The sequence below is a fragment of the Coturnix japonica genome, unplaced genomic scaffold (assembly GCF_054131305.1).
Source record: "Coturnix japonica strain WE unplaced genomic scaffold, WE-NBRP24 Scf055, whole genome shotgun sequence".
Taxonomy (NCBI): Eukaryota; Metazoa; Chordata; class Aves; order Galliformes; family Phasianidae; genus Coturnix; species Coturnix japonica.
Window position 1 is genome coordinate 657,160 of NW_028188958.1, and position 20,619 is coordinate 677,778.

Consider the following 20,619-nt stretch of genomic DNA (forward strand, 5'->3'; position numbering starts at 1 on the left):
CCATATCCCCCATATCCCCCATATCCCCCATATCTCCCCATATCCCCCATATCCCCCATATCCCCCCATATCCCCCATATCTCCCCATATCCCCCATATCCCCCATATCTCCCCATATCCCCCCATATCCCCCCATATCCCCCATATCCCCCATATCCGCCATATCCCCCATATCCCCCATATCCGCCATATCCCCATATCCCCCATATCACCCCATATCTCCCCATATCTCCCCATATCCCCATATCTCCCCATATCCCCATATCACCCCATATATCACCCCATATATCACCCCATATATCCCCCCATATCTCCCCATATCCCCATATCTCCCCATATCCCCCATATCCCCATATCCCCCATATCCCCCATATCTCCCCATATCCCCCATATCCCCATATCTCCCCATATCCCCCCATATCCCCCATATCCCCCATATCTCCCCATATCCCCCATATCTCCCCATATCCCCCATATCCCCCATATCACCCCATATCCCCCATATCCCCCATATCCCCCATATCTCCCCATATCCCCCATATCCCCCATATCCCCCATATCCCCCATATCCCCCCATATCTCCCCATATCCCCATATATCCCCATATCCCCCCATATATCCCCACATCCCCCCATATCCCCCCATATCCCCCATATCTCCCCATATCCCCCCATACACCCCATATATCCCCCCATATCCCCCCATATCCCCCCATATCTCTCCATATCTCCCCATATCTCCCCATATCCCCATATCCCCCCATATCTCCCCATATCCCCCATATCCCCCATATCCCCCCATATCCCCCATATCCCCCATATCCCCCCATATCCCCCCATATCCCCCCATATCTCCCCATATCTCCCCATATCCCCCATATCCCCCATATCCCCCATATCCCCCATATCCCCATATCCCCCATATCCCCCATATCCCCCATATCCCCCATATCCCCCCATATCCCCCATATACCCCATATCCCCCATATCCCCCATATCCCCATATCTCCCCATATCTCCCCATATCTCCCCATATCTCCCCATATCTCCCCATATCCCCCCATATCTCCCCATATCTCCCCATACATCCCCCATACACCCCATATATCCCCCATATCTCCCCATATCCCCATATCCCCATATCACCCCATATATCTCCCCCTATCTCCCCACAGCCGTTTCCTGCCCCCCGCCGCCCGCCTTGCCGTCAGCTCAGCCCTGTTCTCGTCCTGTTCCTGGCTCTCCCTGGTGCTGCTGTTCCGGGCGTTGCTGCGGCTCCTGTTGTCGTATCACGGGTGGATGTTTGAACCAAGGGGGAAACCCAGCAGGACAACGAGAGTGTGGATGGTGAGAGACACATAGAGACACATAGAGACCCCATAGACCCATAGAGACCCATAGGGACCAATGGAGACCCATAGGGACACATAGGGACCCCATACAGACCCATAAAGACACACAAAGACCCATAGAGAGAGACCCATAGAGACCCAAAGAGACCCCGTAGAGACACATAGAGACCCATAGAGACCAATAGGGACCCATAGAGACCCATTGAGGCCCATAGAGACACATAGGGACACATAAAGACCCATTGAGACCCATAGAGACACATTGAGACCCCATAGACCCATAGAGACACACAGAGACCCATAGAGACCTATAGGGACCCATAGGGACACATAGAGACACATAGAGACACATAGGGACACATTGAGACCCATAGAGACAAATAGAGACCCCGTAGAGACACATAGAGACACATAGAGACACATAGAGACCAATAGGGACCCATAGAGACCCATTGAGACCCATAGAGAAACATAGAGACCCATAGAGACCCACAGAGAAACATTGAGACCCCATAGACACTTATAGGGACCCATAGAGACACATAGAGACACATAGAGACACATAGGGACACATAGAGACACATAGAGACACATAGAGACACATAGGGACACATAGAGACACACAGAGACACATAGGGACACATACAGACACATAGAGACACATAGAGACACATAGGGACACATAGAGACACATAGGGACACATAGAGACACATAGAGACACATAGAGACACATAGAGACACATAGAGACACATAGAGACACATAGGGACACATAGGGACACATAGGGACACATAGGGACACATAGAGACACATAGAGACACATGGGGACACATAGAGACACATAGGGACACATAGAGACACATAGAGACACATGGGGACACATAGAGACACATGGGGACACATAGAGACACATAGGGACACATAGGGACACATAGAGACACATAGAGACACATAGAGACACATAGAGACACATAGAGACACATAGGGACACATAGGGACACATAGGGACACATAGAGACACATAGAGACACATAGGGACACATAGAGACACATAGAGACACATAGAGACACATAGAGACACATAGGGACACATAGGGACACATAGGGACACATAGGGACACATAGAGACACATAGAGACACATAGAGACACATAGAGACACATAGGGACACATAGGGACACATAGAGACACATAGAAACACATAGGGACACATAGAGACACATAGAGACACATAGAGACCCATAGAGACCCATAGAGACACATAGAGACACATAGGGACACATAGAGACACATAGAGACACATAGAGACACATAGAGACACATAGAGACACATAGGGACACATAGAGACACATAGAGACACATAGAGACACATAGGGACACATAGAGACACATAGAGACACATAGGGACACATAGAGACACATAGAGACACATAGAGACACATAGGGACACATAGGGACACATAGAGACACATAGAGACACATAGGGACACATAGAGACCCATAGAGACCCATAGAGACCCATAGAGACCCATAGGGACACATAGAGACACATTGGGACACATAGGGACACATAGAGACACATAGAGACACATAGAGACACATAGGGACACATAGAGACACATAGAGACACATAGAGACACATAGAGACACATAGAGACACATAGAGACACATAGAGACACATAGAGACACATAGAGACACATAGAGACACATAGGGACACATAGGGACACATAGAGACACATAGAGACACATAGAGACACATAGAGACACATAGGGACACATAGGGACACATAGGGACACATAGGGTCACATAGAGACACATAGAGACACATAGAGACCAATAGGGACCCATAGAGACACATAGGGACACATAGAGACACATAGAAACACATAGAGACACATAGGGACACATAGGGTCACATAGAGACACATAGAGACACATAGAGACACATAGAGACACATAGAGACACATAGAGACACATAGGGACACATAGGGACACATAGAGACACATAGAGACACATAGGGACCCATAGGGACACATAGAGACACATAGGGACACATAGAGACACATAGAGACACATAGGGACACATAGGGACACATAGGGACACATAGAGACACATAGGGACACATAGAGACACATAGAGACACATAGAGACACATAGAGACACATAAGGAGTCATAGAGAAACACTGAGACCCCATAGAGACCTATAGGGAACCATAGGGACCCATAGAGACACATAGAGAACCATAGGGACCAATGGAGACCCATAGGGACACATAGGGACCCCATAGAGACACATAGGGACCAATGGAGACACACTGAGACCCATAGAGACACCTAGAGACCCGTAGAGACACATAGAGACACATAGAGACCCATAGAGACACATAAGGATCCGTAGACACCCATAGAGACCCACAGAGAAACATTGAGACCCCATAGAGACCTATAGGGACCCATAGAGACACATAGAGACACATAGAGACACATAGGGACCCATAGAGATGCATAGAGACCCATAGGGACCCATAGGGACACATAGGGACACATAGAGACCCATAGAGACCAATAGGGACCCATAAAGACCCATTGAGACCCACAGAGACACATAGAGACCCCATAGACCCATAGAGACACACAGAGACCCATAGAGACCTATAGGGACCCATACAGACCCATTGAGACCCAAAGGAATCCATAGGGTCCTATAGAGACACATAGAGAACCATAGGAACCAATGGAGACCCATAGGGACATGTAGGGACCCCATAGAGACACAGTTTGAGACCCATAGAGAAACACTGAGACCCATAGAGACACATAGAGACCCGTAGAGACACATAGAGACACATAGAGACCCATAGAGACACATAAGGATCCGTAGACACCCATAGAGACCCACAGAGAAACATTAAGACCCCATAGAGACCTATAGGGACCCATAGAGACACATAGAGACACATAGAGACACATAGGGACCAATAGAGACCCATAGAGACCAATAGAGACCCCATAGAGACACATAGAGACCCATAGAGACCTATAGGGACCCATAGAGACCCATAGAGACCTATAGGGACCCATAAAGACCCATTGAGACCCATAGAGACACATAGAGACCCCATAGACCCATAGAGACACACAGAGACCCATAGAGACCTATAGGGACCCATAGGGACCCATAGAGACCCATAGAGACACATAGGGACACATAGAGACACATAGGGACACATAGGGACACATAGAGACACATAGAGACCCATAGAGACCCATAGAGACCCATAGAGACCCATAGAGACCCATAGAGACACATAGAGACACATAGGGACACATAGAGACACATAGGGACACATAGAGACACATAGGGACACATAGAGACACATAGAAACACATAGGGACACATAGAGACAAATAGGGACACATAGGGACACATAGAGACAGATAGAGACATATAGGGTCACATAGGGACACATAGAGACACATAGAGACACATAGAGACCCATAGAGACCCATAGGGACACGTAGGGACACATAGAGACACGTAGGGACACATAGAGACACATAGGGACACATAGAGACACATAGAGACACATAGAGACACATAGGGACACATAGAGACACATAGGGACACATAGAGACACATAGAGACACATAGAGAACCATAGGGTCCCATAGAGACACATAGAGACCCATAGGGACCAATGGAGACCCATAGGGACATGTAGGGACCCCATAGAGACACAGTTTGAGACCCATAGAGAAACACTGAGACCCATAGAGACACATAGAGACCCCGTAGAGACACATAGAGACACATAGAGACACATAAGGATCCGTAGACACCCATAGAGACTCACAGAGAAACATTAAGACCCCATAGAGACCTACAGGGACCCATAGAGACACATAGAGACACATAGAGACACATAGGGACCAATAGAGACCCATAGAGACACATAGAGACCCATAGAGACCCATAGAGACCTATAGGGACCCATAAAGACCCATTGAGACCCATAGAGAAACATAGAGACCCATAGAGACCCACAGAGAAACATTGAGACCCCATAGACACTTATAGGAACCCATAGGAACCCATAGAGACACCAAGAGACACATAGAGACACATACAGACATATAGAGACACATACAGACACATAGGGACACATAGAGACACATAGGGACACATAGGGACACATAGAGATACATAGAGACACACAGGGAAACATAGAGACACATAGGGACACATAGAGACACATAGAGACACATAGAGACACATAGAGACACATAGGGACACATAGAGACACATAGAGACACATAGAGACACACAGGGAAACATAGAGACACATAGGGACACATAGGGACACATAGAGACACATAGAGACACATAGAGACACATAGGGACACATAGAGACACATAGAGACACATAGAGACACACAGGGAAACATAGAGACACATAGAGACACATAGGGACACATAGAGTCACATAGAGACACATAGGGACACATAGAGACACATAGAGACACATAGAGACACATAGGGACACATAGGGACACATAGAGACACATAGGGACACATAGGGACACATAGGGACACATAGAGACACATAGAGACACATAGAGACACATAGGGACACATAGAGACACATAGGGACACATAGGGACACATAGAGACACATAGAGACACATAGAGACACATAGGGACACATAGAGACACATAGAGACCCATAGAGACACATAGAGACACATAGGGACACATAGGGACACATAGAGACACATAGGGACACATAGAGACACATAGAGACACATAGGGACACATAGAGACACATAGAAACACATTGAGACCCATAGAGACCCATAGATTGAGCCATAGAGACCCCATCGAGACCCATAGAGACACAGTTTGAGACCCATTGAGACCAATAGGGATCCAGAGAGACCCATAGAGACCCATAGAGATACACAGAGACCCATAGGGACCCATAGAGACACATAGAGACCGATAGAGAGACATTGAGACTCATAGAGTCCCATAGAGACTGATAGAGATGCATAGAGAGCCATAGATTAACCCATTGATTGACCCATAGATTGAGCCATAGAGACACACTGCGCCCCATAGAGACCCACAGAGACCCATAGAGACACATAGAGACCCATAGGGACCTCATAGGGGCACATAGGGACCCATAGAGACCCATAGAGACCCACAGAGACCCATAGAGACCCATAGAGACCCACAGAGACACATAGAGACCCATAGAGACCCATAGGGACCCATAGAGACACATAGAGACACATAGGGACCCATAGAGACTCATAGAGACCTATAGGGACACATAGTGACACATAGAGACCCATAGGGACCCATAGAGACGCATAGAGACACATAGGGACCCATAGAGACCCATAGAGACCCATAGGGACACATAGAGACACATAGAGACACATAGGGACCCATAGAGACACATAGAGACACATAGGGACACATAGGGACACATAGAGACACATAGAGACACATAGGGACACATAGAGACACATAGGGACACATAGAGACACATAGAGACACATAGGGACACATAGAGACACATAGAGACACATAGGGACACATAGAGACACATAGGGACACATAGGGACACATAGGGACACATAGAGACACATAGAGACACATAGAGACACATAGGGACACATAGGGACACATAGGGACACATAGAGACACATAGAGACACATAGAGACACATAGGGACACATAGGGACACATAGGGACACATAGAGACACATAGAGACACATAGGGACACATAGGGACACATAGAGACACATAGAGACACATAGGGACACATAGAGACACATAGAGACACATAGGGACACATAGAGACACATAGGGACACATAGGGACACATAGGGACACATAGAGACACATAGAGACACATAGAGACACATAGGGACACATAGGGACACATAGGGACACATAGAGACACATAGAGAGACATGGAGACACATAGGGACACATAGAGAAACATTGAGACCCCATAGAGACCCCATAGAGACCCATAGAAACACACTGCACCCCATAGAGCCCCATAGAGCATCACTGATTGATATGGCTGTATATGATGTTATATGGTTCTATATGATGCCATATGGTTCTATATGATTCTATATGGTTCTATATGATGCCATATGATGCCATATGGTTCTATATGGTTCTATATGGTCTCTATATGGTCTCTATATGGTTCTATATGGTCTCTATATGGTTCTATATGTTTCTATATGGTCTCTATATGGTTCTATATGGTTCTATATGGTTCTATATGGTCTCTATATGGTTCTATATGGTTCTATATGGTCTCTATATGGTTCTATATGGTTCTATATGGTTCTATATGGTCTCTATATGGTTCCATATGGTTCTATATGGTACTATATGGTCTCTATATGGTCTCTATATGGTTCTATATGGTCTCTATATGGTCTCTATATGGTTCTATATGGTTCTATATGGTTCTATATGGTCTCTATATGGTTCTATATGGTTCTATACGGTCTCTATATGGTTCTATATGGTTCTATATGGTTCTATATGGTCTCTATATGGTTCTATATGGTTCTATATGGTTCTATATGGTCACTATATGGTCTATATGATGCCATATGGTCTCTATATGGTTCTATATGGTCTCTATATGGTTCTATATGTTTCTATAGGGTCTCTATATGGTTCTATATGGTTCTATATGGTTCTATATGGTCTCTATATGGTTCTATATGGTTCTATATGGTCTCTATATGGTCTCTATATGGTTCTATATGGTTCTATATGGTTCTATATGGTTCTATATGGTCTCTATATGGTCTCTATATGGTTCTATATGGTCTCTATATGGTTCTATTTGGTTCTATATGGTTCTATATGGTCTCTATATGGTCTCTATATGATGCCATATGGTCTCTATATGGTCTCTATATGGTCTCTATATGGTTCTATATGGTCTCTATATGGTTCTATATGATGCCATATGGTCTCTATATGATGCCATATGGTCTCTATATGGTCTCTATATGGTGTCTATATGGTTCTATATGGTCTCTATATGGTCTCTATATGGTTCTATATGGTCTCTATATGGTCTCTATATGGTTCTATATGGTTCTATATGGTTCTATATGGTCTCTATATGGTTCTATATGGTTCTATACGGTCTCTATATGGTTCTATATGGTTCTATATGGTTCTATATGGTCTCTATATGGTTCTATATGGTTCTATATGGTTCTATATGGTCACTATATGGTCTATATGATGCCATATGGTCTCTATATGGTTCTATATGGTTCTATATGGTCTCTATATGGTTCTATATGGTCTCTATATGGTTCTATATGGTTCTATATGGTCTCTATATGGTCTCTATATGGTCTCTATATGTTTCTATATGGTCTCTATATGGTTCTATATGGTTTCTATATGGTTCTATATGTTCTATATGCTGTGCTATATGTTCTATCTGATGCCATATGGTTCTATATGGTTCTATATGGTTCTATTCGGTCTCTATATGGTTCTATATGTTTCTATATGTTTCTATATGGTCTCTATATGGTTCTATATGGTTCTATATGGTCTCTATATGGTTCTATACGGTCTCTATATGGTTCTATATGGTTCTATATGGTCTCTATATGGTTCTATATGGTTGTATATGGTTCTATATGGTCTCTATATGGTTCTATATGTTTCTATATGGTCTCTATATGGTTCTATATGATGCCATATGGTCTCTATATGATGCCACATGGTTTCTATATGGTCTCTATATGGTTCTATATGGTCTCTATATGGTCTCTATATGTTTCTATATGGTCTCTATATGTTTCTATACGTTGCAGGCCCTGATGCGCGCCCTGTGCCGCCGTCAGCCGTTGCTGTACAGCTTCCAAACCGCGCTGCCACGGCTGCCAGTGCCGACAGTGCAGGATACAGTCAGCAGGGTATGGGGTATGGGGGGGGGGTATATAGATATATATGGGGGGGACATATAGATGGGGGGGAGGGAGACACCACCATCAGCAGGGTATGGGATTGGGGGGGGATATAGATCCCCATAGGGACCCCATAGACCTTATTGACCCCATAGACCCCATAGATCCCCATAGAGACCCCATAGACCTTATTGACCCCATAGACCCCATAGATCCCCATAGAGACCCCATAGACCCCATAGAGACCCCATGGACCCCATAGAGACCCCATAGACCCCATAGATCCCCATAGAGACCCCATAGACCTTATAGACCCCATAGACTCCATAGATCCCCATAGAGACCCCATAGAGACCCCATGGACCCCATAGAGACCCCATAGACCCCATAGATCCCCATAGAGACCCCATAGACCCCATAGAGACCCCATAGACCTTATTGACCCCATAGACCCCATAGATCCCCATAGAGACCCCATAGACCTTATAGACCCCATAGACCCCATAGATCTCCATAGAGACCCCATAGACCTTATAGACCCCATAGACCCCATAGATCCCCATAGAGACCCCATAGACCCCATAGAGACCCCATAGACCTTATAGATCCCATAGACCCCATAGATCCCCATAGAGACCCCATAGACCTTATAGACCCCATAGACCCCATAGATCCCCATAGAGACCCCATAGACCTTATAGACCCCATAGACCCCATAGATCCCCATAGAGACCCCATAGACCTTATAGACCCCATAGACCCCATAGATCCCCATAGAGACCCCATGGACCCCATAGAGACCCCATAGACCCCATAGATCCCCATAGAGACCCCTTAGATCCCCATAAAGACCCCATAGATCATGTTGCCCAGGATATCCCAGGATATAGATGGGGGGGGGAAAGGGGGGCCCCACCATCAGCAGGGTATGGGATGGGGGGGGACATATAGATGGGGGGGGGACATATAGATGGGGTGAATGGGGGACCCCACCATCAGCAGGGTCAGATATAGGGGGGGGATATATATATATATGGGGGGGACATATAGATGGGGGGAGGATACAATCAGCAGGGTATGGGATGGTATGGGGGACACTTATATGGGGGGGGAACATATATTTGGGGGGGGGGAAAGGGGGACACCACCATCAGAAGGGTATGGGATGGGGGGGACATATATGGGGGGGAACATATATATGGGGGGAATGGGGGACCCCACCATCAGCAGGGTATGGGATGGGGGGGGGGGGACATATATGGGGGGGGGGGACACATATATATGGGGGGAAAGGGGGGCACCACCATCAGCAGGGTATGGGATGGTATGGGGGGCATATATATATATGGGGGGGGGGAAAGGGAATGGGGGACTCCACCATCAGCAGGGTGTGATATAGGGGGGGACATAGATGTGGGGCTGGAAGGGGGGAGGACATATATATGAGGGGAATGGGGGACACCACCATCAGCAGGGTATGGGATGGGGGGGGGGACATATATGGGGGGGGGGACACCACCATCAGCAGGGTGTGATATGGGGGGGGATATAGATGGGGGGGGACATAGATGGGGGGGAAAAGGGGGTCAGATGGGGGTAAGGGGGATACCACCATCAGCAGGGTGGGATATGGGGGGGGGGACATATATGGGGGGAATGGGGGACCCCACCATCAGCAGGGTCAGATATGGGGGGGGGACGGACATATAGCTGGGGGGGGCACCTATATGGGGGGACATGGGGGTCAGATGGGGGGAAGGGGGACCCCACCATCAGCAGGGTGGGATATGGGGAGGGAAATGGGGGGGCTGGGAGAGGTTGGGGGTCCCATGGGGTGGAAGGGGGTCACATGGGGGGGGGAAAGGGGGCATATGGGGGGGGACATAGATGGGGGGGGGGAAGGGGGTCAGATGGGGGGGAAGGGGGACACCACCATCAGCAGGGTCAGATATGGGGGGACATATAGATGGGGGGGGGGGACATGGGGGTCAGAAGGGGGACACCACCACCAACAGGGTCAGATATAGGGGGGAAATGGGGGGGCTGGGAGGGGTTGGGGGTCCCATGGGGTGGAAGGGGGTCACATGGGGGGGGAATGGGGGCATATGGGGGGGGACATAGATGGGGGGGGAATGGGGACACCACCATCAGCAGGGTCAGATATGGGGGGGGGGGCATAGATGGGGGGGGACATAGAGGGGGGGGGACATGGGGGTCAGATGGGGGGGAGATTGGGGGGAAGGGGGGGGAAAAGGGTGGTAATATGGGGGGAAAGGGGGCACATGGGGGGGGAGATGGGGGGGAAATGGGGTCCCATGGGGGGAAAGGGGGCACATGGGGGGGGAGTGGGGGGGGGGAAAAGGGGTCATATGGGGGGGAAATGGGGGCACATGGGAGGGGGAAGATGGGGGGGAAATTGGGTCGTATGGGGGGGAAAATGGGGGGGCTGGGGGTCACATGGTGGGGGGGAAAGATGGGGGAGGAAAGGGTCGTGTGGGGGGAGATGGGGGGGATGATGGGGGGGGGACATGGGGGTCAGAAGGGGGGGAAGGGGGACACCACCATCAGCAGGGTCAGATATAGGGGGGGAAATAGGGGGGGTTGGGGGTCCCATGGGGTGGAAGGGGGTCACATGGGGGGGGGAAAGGGGGCATATGGGGGGGGGGACATAGATGGGGGGGGAAGGGGGTCAGATGGGGGGGAAGGGGGACACCACCATCAGCAGGGTCAGATATAGGGGGGAAATGGGGGGGCTGGGAGGGGTTGGGGGTCCCATGGGGTGGAAGGGGGTCACATGGGGGGGGAAAGGGGGCATATGGGGGGGGACATAGATGGGGGGACATGGGGGTCAGAAGGGGGGGAGATTGGGGGTCAGAAGGGGGGGTAAAGGGGGACACCACCATCAGCAGGGTGGGATATGGGGGGGGATATGTGGGGGCTGGGAGGGGTTGGGGGTCCCATGGGGTGGAAGGGGGTCACATGGGGGGGGGAAAGGGGGCATATGGGGGGGGACATAGATGGGGGGGGAAAAGGGGGTCAGATGGGGGGTAAGGGGGACACCACCATCAGCAGGGTGGGATATGGGGGGGGGACATAAATGGGGGGGGACGTGGGGGTAATATGGGGGGAAAGGGGGCACATGGGGGGGGAGATGGGGGGGAAATGGGGTCCCATGGGGGGATATGGGGCACATGGGGGGGGAGTGGGGGAGGGGAAAAGGGGTCATATGGGGGGGAAATGGGGGCACATGGGAGGGGGAAAGGGGGTCATATGGGGGGGGACATAGATGGGGGGGGAATGGGGGATACCACCATCAGCAGGGTGTGATATGGGGGGGGGACATAAATGGGGGGGGACATAGGGGTCAGATGGGGGGGAGATTGGGGGGAAGGGGGGGGAAAAGGGTGGTAATATGGGGGGAAAGGGGGCACATGGGGGGGGAGATGGGGGTGAAATGGGGCCCCATGGGGGGAAATGGGGCACATGGGGGGGGGAGTGGGGGGAGGGAAAAAGGGGTCATATGGGGGGGGGGAATGGGGGCACATGGGGGGGGGAAGATGGGGGGGAAATTGGGTCGTATGGGGGGCAAAATGGGGGGGCTGGGGGTCACATGGTGGGGGGGAAAGATGGGGGAGGAAACGGTCGTGTGGGGGGAGATGGGGGATGATGGGGGGGGACATGGGGGTCAGATGGGGGGGAAGGGGGACACCACCATCAGCAGGGTGGGATATAGGGGGGGACATATAGATGGGGGGGGACATGGGGGGGCTGGGAGGGGTTGGGGGTCCCATGGGGTGGAAGGGGGTCACATGGGGGGGGGAAAGGGGGCATATGGGGGGGGACATAGATGGGGGGGGAATGGGGGACACCACCATCAGCAGGGTATGGGATGGGGGGGGGACATAAATGGGGGGGGATATGGGGGTCAGATGGGGGGAGATTGGGGGGAAGGAGGGGGAAAAGGGTGGTAATATGGGGGGAAAGGGGGCACATGGGGGGGGAGATGGGGGTGAAATGGGGTCCCATGGGGGGAAATGGGGCACATGGGGGGGGAGTGGGGGGAGGGGAAAAGGGGTCATATGGGGGGGAAGATGGGGGGGCTGGGGGTCACATGGTGGGGGGGAAAGATGGGGGAGGAAAGGGTCGTGTGGGGGGGAGATGGGGGGGATGATGGGGGGGGACATGGGGGTCAGATGGGGGGGTAAGGGGGACACCACCATCAGCAGGGTGGGATATAGGGGGGACATGGGGGGGCTGGGAGGGGTTGGGGGTCCCATGGGGTGGAAGGGGGTCACATGGGGGGGGAATGGGGGCATATGGGGGGGGACATAGATGGGGGGGACATGGGGGTCAGATGGGGGGGAAGGGGGACACCACCATCAGCAGGGTGGGATATAGGGGGGGGGCATATATATGGGGGGGGACATGGGGGTCAGATGGGGGGGAGATTGGGGGGAAGGAGGGGGAAAAGGGTGGTAATATGGGGGGAAAGGGGGCACATGGGGGGGGAGATGGGGGTGAAATGGGGTCCCATGGGGGGAAATGGGGCACATGGGGGGGGAGTGGGGGGAGGGAAAAAGGGGTCATATGGGGGGGAGGAAATGGGGGCACATGGGAGGGGGAAGATGGGGGGGAAATGGGGTCATATGGGGGGGAAGATGGGGGGGCTGGGGGTCACATGGTGGGGGGGAAAGATGGGGGAGGAAAGGGTCGTGTGGGGGGGGAGATGGGGGGGATGATGGGGGGGGACATGGGGGTCAGATGGGGGGGTAAGGGGGACACCACCATCAGCAGGGTATGATATAGGGGGGGGACATAGATTGGGGGGGGACATAGATGTGGGGCTGGAGGGGGGCACCACCATCAGCAGGGTGGGATATGGGGGGGGAAATGGGGAGGCTGGGAGGGGTTGGGGGTCCCATGGGGTGGAAGGGGGTCACATGTGGGGGGAAAAGGGGGCATATGAGGGGGGGACATAGATGGGGGGGGGAAAGGGGGTCGGATGGGGGGGAAGGGGGACACCACCATCAGTAGGGTCAGATATAGGGGGGGACATAAATGGGGGGGGACAAGGGGGTCAGATGGGGGGGTAAGGGGGACCCCACCATCAGCAGGGTCAGATATGGAGGGGGGGGGACATATATGGGGGGGGGGCATAGATGGGGCGGACATGGGGGTCAGAAGGGGGGGAAAGAGGGACACCACCATCAGCAGGGTGTGGTATAGGGGGGGAAATAGGGGGGGCTGGGGGTCCCATGGGGTGGAAGGGGGTCACATGGGGGGGGGAAAGGGGTTCATATGGGGGGGGGACATAGATGGGGGGGGAAAGGGGACCCCACCATCAGCAGGGTCAGATATGGGGGGGGGACATAAATGGGGGGGGACATGGGGGTCAGATGGGGGGAGATTGGGGGGAAGGGGGGGAAAAGGGTGGTAATATGGGGGGAAATGGGGCACATGGGGGGGGAGTGGGGGGGAAATTGGGTCTTATGGGGGGGAAGATGGGGGGGCTGGGGGTCACATGGTGGGGGGGAAAGATGGGGGAGGAAAGGGTCGTGTGGGGGGAGATGGGGGGGATGATGGGGGGGGACATGGGGGTCAGATGGGGGGGAAGGGGGACACCACCATCAGCAGGGTCAGATATAGGGGGGGACATAGATGGGGGGGGAAATGGGGGGGCTGGGAGGGGTTGGGGGTCCCATGGGTGGAAGGGGGTCACATGGGGGGGGAAAGGGGGTCATATGGGGGGGGACATAGATGGGGGGGGAATGGGGGTCAGATGGGGGGGAAGGGGGGGGACATGGGGGGGACATATGGGGTGGAAGGGGTCAAATGGGGGGGAAAGAGGGTCTTATGGGGGGTAAGGGGGGGGATATAGGGGGAAAGGGGTCACAGGGGGAGGGGGAAGATGGGGGGGATGGGAAGGGGGGGCACATGGGGGTCCCTGAGGGAGTTGGGGGGGGTGGGGGGTCCCATATGGGGGGTGGGGGGCGGGGGATCCCATTGGAGGGTTATGGGGTGGGGGTTCCCATAGGGGGTTTCCATAGGGGCAATGTGGGGCGGGGGATCCCATTGTGGGGTTATGGGGTGGGGGGATCCATGGAGGGGTCGGGATGTGGGGTCCCATAGGGGGGATGGGGGGCGGGGGATCCCATTGTGGGGTTATGGGGTGGGAGTCCCTATGTGGGGTTATGGGGTGGGAGTCCCTATGTGGGGTTATGGGGTGGGGGTCCCTATGTGGGGTTATGGGGTGGGAGTCCCTATGTGGGGTTATGGGGTGGGGTCCCTATGGGGGGTTATGGGTTGTGATGCCGCTGTCCATGGTGCTGAACCCCCTAGCAGTACCTGCAGTCCGTGCGCCCCCTGCTGGACGATGTGGGGTGGGTTCCCTATGGGGGGTTATGGGGCGGGGGTCCCTATGGGGGGTTATGGGGCGGGGGTCCCTATGGGGGGTTATGGGGTGGGGTCCCTATGGGGGTTATGGGTTGTTATGCCGCTGTCCATGGTGCTGAATCCCCGCAGTACCTGCAGTCCGTGCGCCCCCTGCTGGGCCATGTGGGGTGGGGTCCCTATGGGGGGTTATGGGGTGGGGGATCCCATTGTGGGGTTATGGGATGGGGGCTCCCATAGGGCGATATGGGGTGGGAGGTGGAGGATCCCATTGGAAGGTTATGGGGTGGGGGGGTCCCTATGGGGCGATGTGGGGCGGGGGATCCCATTGGGGTGTTATGGGGTGGGGGGGTCCCTATGTGGGCTTATGGGGTGGGGGTCCCTATGGTGGGTTATGGGGTGGGGGTCCCATTGTGGGGTTATGGGGTGGGGGTCCCTATGTGGGGTTATGGGGCGGGGGTCCCTATGTGGGGTTATGGGGTGGGGGTCCCTATGGTGGGTTATGGGATGTGGGGTCCCTATGGTGGGTTATGGCTCTGAGTGTCGCTGTCCATGGTGCTGAATCCCCCGCAGTACCTGCAGTCCGTGCGCCCCCTGCTGGACTATGTGGGGCGGGGGTCCTATGTGGGGTTATGGGGTGGGGGTCCCTATGAGGGGTTATGGGGTGGGGGTCCCATTGTGGGGTTATGGGGCAGGGGTCCCATTGTGGGGTTATGGGGTGGGGGTCCCTATGGTGGATTATGGGGTGGGGGTCCCTATGGGGGGTTATTGGGTGGGGGTCCCTATGTGGGGTTATGGGGCAGGGGTCCCATTGTGGGGTTATGGGGTGGGGGTCCCTATGGTGGATTATGGGGTGGGGGTCCCTATGGTGGGTTATGGGGTGTGGTGCCGCTGTCCATGGTGCTGAATCCCCGCAGTACCTGCAGTCCGTGCGCCCCCTGCTGGGCCATGTGGGTTGGGGTCCCTATGTGGGGTTATGGGGTAGGGGTCCCTATGGTGGGTTATGGGGTGGGGGTCCCTATGGGGGGTTATGGGGCGGGGGTCCCTATGTTGGGTTATGATGTGGGGTCCTTATGGTGGGTCATGTGTCCTGGTGCCGCTGTCCATGGTGCTGAATCCCCGCAGTACCTGCAGTCCGTGCGCCCCCTGCTGGACGATGTGGGGTGGGATCCCTATGTGGGGTTATGGGGTGGGGTCCCTATGTTGGGTTATGGGGTGGGGGTCCCTATGGTGGGTTATGGGGTGGGGTCCCTATGTTGGGTTATGGGGTGGGGGTCCCTATGTTGGGTTATGGGGTGGGGTCCCTATGGTGGGTTATGGGTTGCGATGTCGCTGTCCATGGTGCTGAACCCCCCGCAGTACCTGCAGTCCGTGCGCCCCCTGCTGGGCCATGTGGGTTGGGGTCCCTATGGGGGGTTATGGGGTGGGGGGGTCCCATAGGGGCAATGTGGAGCGGGGTCCCTATGGGGTGATGTGGGGCGAGGGTCCCATTGTGGGGTTATGGGGCGGGGGGTCCTTGAAGGGGTTGGGGGTCGGGGAATCCCTCAGGGTGTTGGAGGTCCCACAGGGGGGATGGGGGGCAGGGGATCCCATTGGAGGGTTATGGGGTGCGGGGGTCCCTGAAGGGGTTGGGATGTGGGGTCCCATAGGGGCGATGTCCCCGCGATGTGGGGCGGGGATCCTATAGGGGCGATGTGGGGTGGGGGTCCCTATGTGGGGTAATGGTGTGTGATGCCGCTGTCCATGGTGCTGAACCCCCGCAGTACCTGCAGTCCGTGCGCCCCCTGCTGGGCCATGTGGGGCGGGGGTCCCATTGGGGGGTTATGGGGTGGGGGGTCCCTATGTGGGGTTATGGGATGTGGGGTCCCTATGTGGGGTTATGGGGTGGGGGTCCCTATGAGGGGTTATGGGGTGGGGTCCCTATGGGGGGTTATGGGGCGGGGGTCCCTATGTTGGGTTATGATGTGGGGTCCCTATGTGTGGTTATGGGTCTGAGTGTCGCTGTCCATGGTGCTGAACCCCCGCAGTACCTGCAGTCCGTGCGCCCCCTGCTGGACGATGTGGGTTGGGGTCCCTATGGGGGGTTATGGGGTGGGGTCCCTATGGTGGGTTATGGGTCTGAGTGTCGCTGTCCATGGTGCTGATTCCCCGCAGTACCTGCAGTCCGTGCGCCCCCTGCTGGACCATGTGGGGCGGGGGTCCCATTGTGGGGTTATGGGGTGGGGGGTCCCTATGGGGAGTTATGGGGTGGGGGTCCCATAGGGGGCGATGTGTGGTGGGGGTCCCTATGGTGGGTTATGGGTTGTGATGCCGCTGTCCATGGTGCTGAATCCCCGCAGTACCTGCAGTCCGTGCGCCCCCTGCTGGACAATGTGGGTTGGGGTCTCTATGGTGGGTTATGGGTCTGAGTGTCGCTGTCCATGGTGCTGAACCCCCGCAGTACCTGCAGTCCGTGCGCCCCCTGCTGGGCCATGTGGGGTGGGGGTCCCTATGGGGGGTTATGGGGTGGGGGGGTCCCTATGGGGCGATGTGGAGTGGGGGTCCATATGTGGGGTTATGGGGTGGGGGTCCCATTGTGGGGTTAAGGGGTGGGGGGTCCCTATGGGGAGTTATGGGGTGGGGTCCCTATGTTGGGTTATGGGTTGTGATGCCGCTGTCCATGGTGCTGAACCCCCGCAGTACCTGCAGTCCGTGCGCCCCCTGCTGGACGAGCCGCAGTTCGCCGCCATGGAGGCGCTGGCCAATGAGTTCAGGGAGAAAACGGCGCCGAAACTGCAACGAGTGCTGAGGGTCAAAGCGTGGTGGAAGAGCAACTACGTGAGTTATGGGGATATATGGGGGTATATGGGGTTATATGGGATATATGGGGTTATATGGGGATATATGGGGGTATATGGGGTATATGGGGTTATATGGGGTATATGGGGTTATGGGGTTATATGGGGTATATGGGGTTATATGGGGTATATGGGGGTATATGGGGTTATATGGGGGTATATGGGGTTATATGGGGTTATATGGGGTATATGGGGTTATATGGGGTATATGGGGTATATGGGGTATATGGGGTTATATGGGATATATGGGGTTATATGGGGTTATATGGGGTATATGGGGTATATGGGGTATATGGGGTTATATGGGGTTATATGGGGTATATGGGGTATATGGGGTATATGGGGTTATATGGGGTTATATGGGGTTATATGGGGTATATGGGGTTATATGGGGTTATATGGGGTATATGGGGGTATATGGGGTTATATGGGGGTATATGGGGTTATATGGGGTTATATGGGGTATATGGGGGTATATGGGGTTATATGGGGGTATATGGGGTTATATGGGGTTATATGGGGTTATATGGGGTTATATGGGGTATATGGGGTTATATGGGGTATATGGGGTTATATGGGGTTATATGGGGTTATATGGGGTTATATGGGATATATGGGGTTATATGGGGTTATATGGGGTATATGGGGTATATGGGGTATATGGGGTTATATGGGGTTATATGGGGTTATATGGGGTATATGGGGTTATATGGGGTTATATGGGGTATATGGGGTTATATGGGGTTATATGGGGTTATATGGGGTATATGGGGTTATATGGGGTTATATGGGGTTATATGGGGTATATGGGGTTATATGGGGTTATATGGGGTTATATGGGGTATATGGGGGTATATGGGGTATATGGGGTTATATGGGGTTATATGGGGTTATATGGGGTATATGGGGTTATATGGGGTTATATGGGGTTATATGGGGTATATGGGGGTATATGGGGTATATGGGGTTATATGGGGTTATATGGGGTTATATGGGTTATATGGGGTTATATGGGGTTATATGGGGGTATATGGGGTATATGGGGTTATATGGGGTTATATGGGGTTATATGGGTTTATATGGGGTTATATGGGGGTATATGGGGTTATATGGGATTATATGGGGTATATGGGGTTATATGGGGTATATGGGGTTATATGGGGTATATGGGGTTATATGGGGTTATATGGGGTTATATGGGGTTATATGGGGTTATATGGGGTTATATGGGGTTATATGGGGTTATATGGGGTATATGGGGTTATATGGGGTTATATGGGGTTATATGGGTTATATGGGGTTATATGGGGTTATATGGGGGTATATGGGGTATATGGGGTTATATGGGGTTATATGGGGTTATATGGGGTTATATGGGGTTATATGGGGGTATATGGGGTTATATGGGATTATATGGGGTATATGGGGTTATATGGGGTATATGGGGTTATATGGGGTATATGGGGTTATATGGGGTTATATGGGGGTATATGGGGTTATATGGGGTTATATGGGGTTATATGGGGGTATATGGGGTTATATGGGGTTATATGGGGTTATATGGGGTGTATGGGGTTATATGGGGTGTATGGGGTTATATGGGGTTATATGGGGGTATATGGGGTTATATGGGGTTATATGGGGTATATGGGGTTATATGGGGTTATATGGGGTTATGGGGTATGAGGGTCAAGGCCTGGTGGAAAAGCAACTACGTGAGAGTCTATGGGGCGGGATATGGGGTGTGGGGCTATAGGGTTATATGGGGTTATAGGGTTATATGGGGTTATATGGGATTATAGGGCTATGGGGTGTATGGGGTTAAATGGAGTTATATGGGGCTATAGGGCTATGGGGTATATGGGGTGTATGGGGCTATAGGGCTATGGGGCTGGTTATATGGGGCTATGGGGTTATATGGAGCTATAGGGCTATGGGGTGTATGGGGTGTGTGGGGGTATATGGGGTGTATGGGGTGTATGGGGTGTATGAGGTATATGGGGCTATAGGGCTATGGGGTGTATGGGGCTATAGGGCTATGGGGTGTATG

General features: G+C 52.8%; 1 protein-coding gene across 2 annotated transcripts in view; it reads left to right on the top strand.

The window, feature by feature from the left end:
- The window catches only part of CPT1B (carnitine palmitoyltransferase 1B), a 122,083-nt gene that overhangs the window by 21,937 nt on the left and 79,527 nt on the right, over positions 1 to 20,619 (top strand). Inside the window, exons 4-6 of one of the 2 annotated variants that reach the window (XM_085533213.1) lie at positions 1,175 to 1,346; positions 9,250 to 9,351; positions 18,412 to 18,549. In XM_085533213.1, the coding sequence (XP_085389339.1) occupies positions 1,175 to 1,346; positions 9,250 to 9,351; positions 18,412 to 18,549 (412 nt within the window). The remainder of the gene's footprint in view (positions 1 to 1,174; positions 1,347 to 9,249; positions 9,352 to 18,411; positions 18,550 to 20,619) is intronic. The other variant, XM_085533214.1, reaches the window with a different exon arrangement.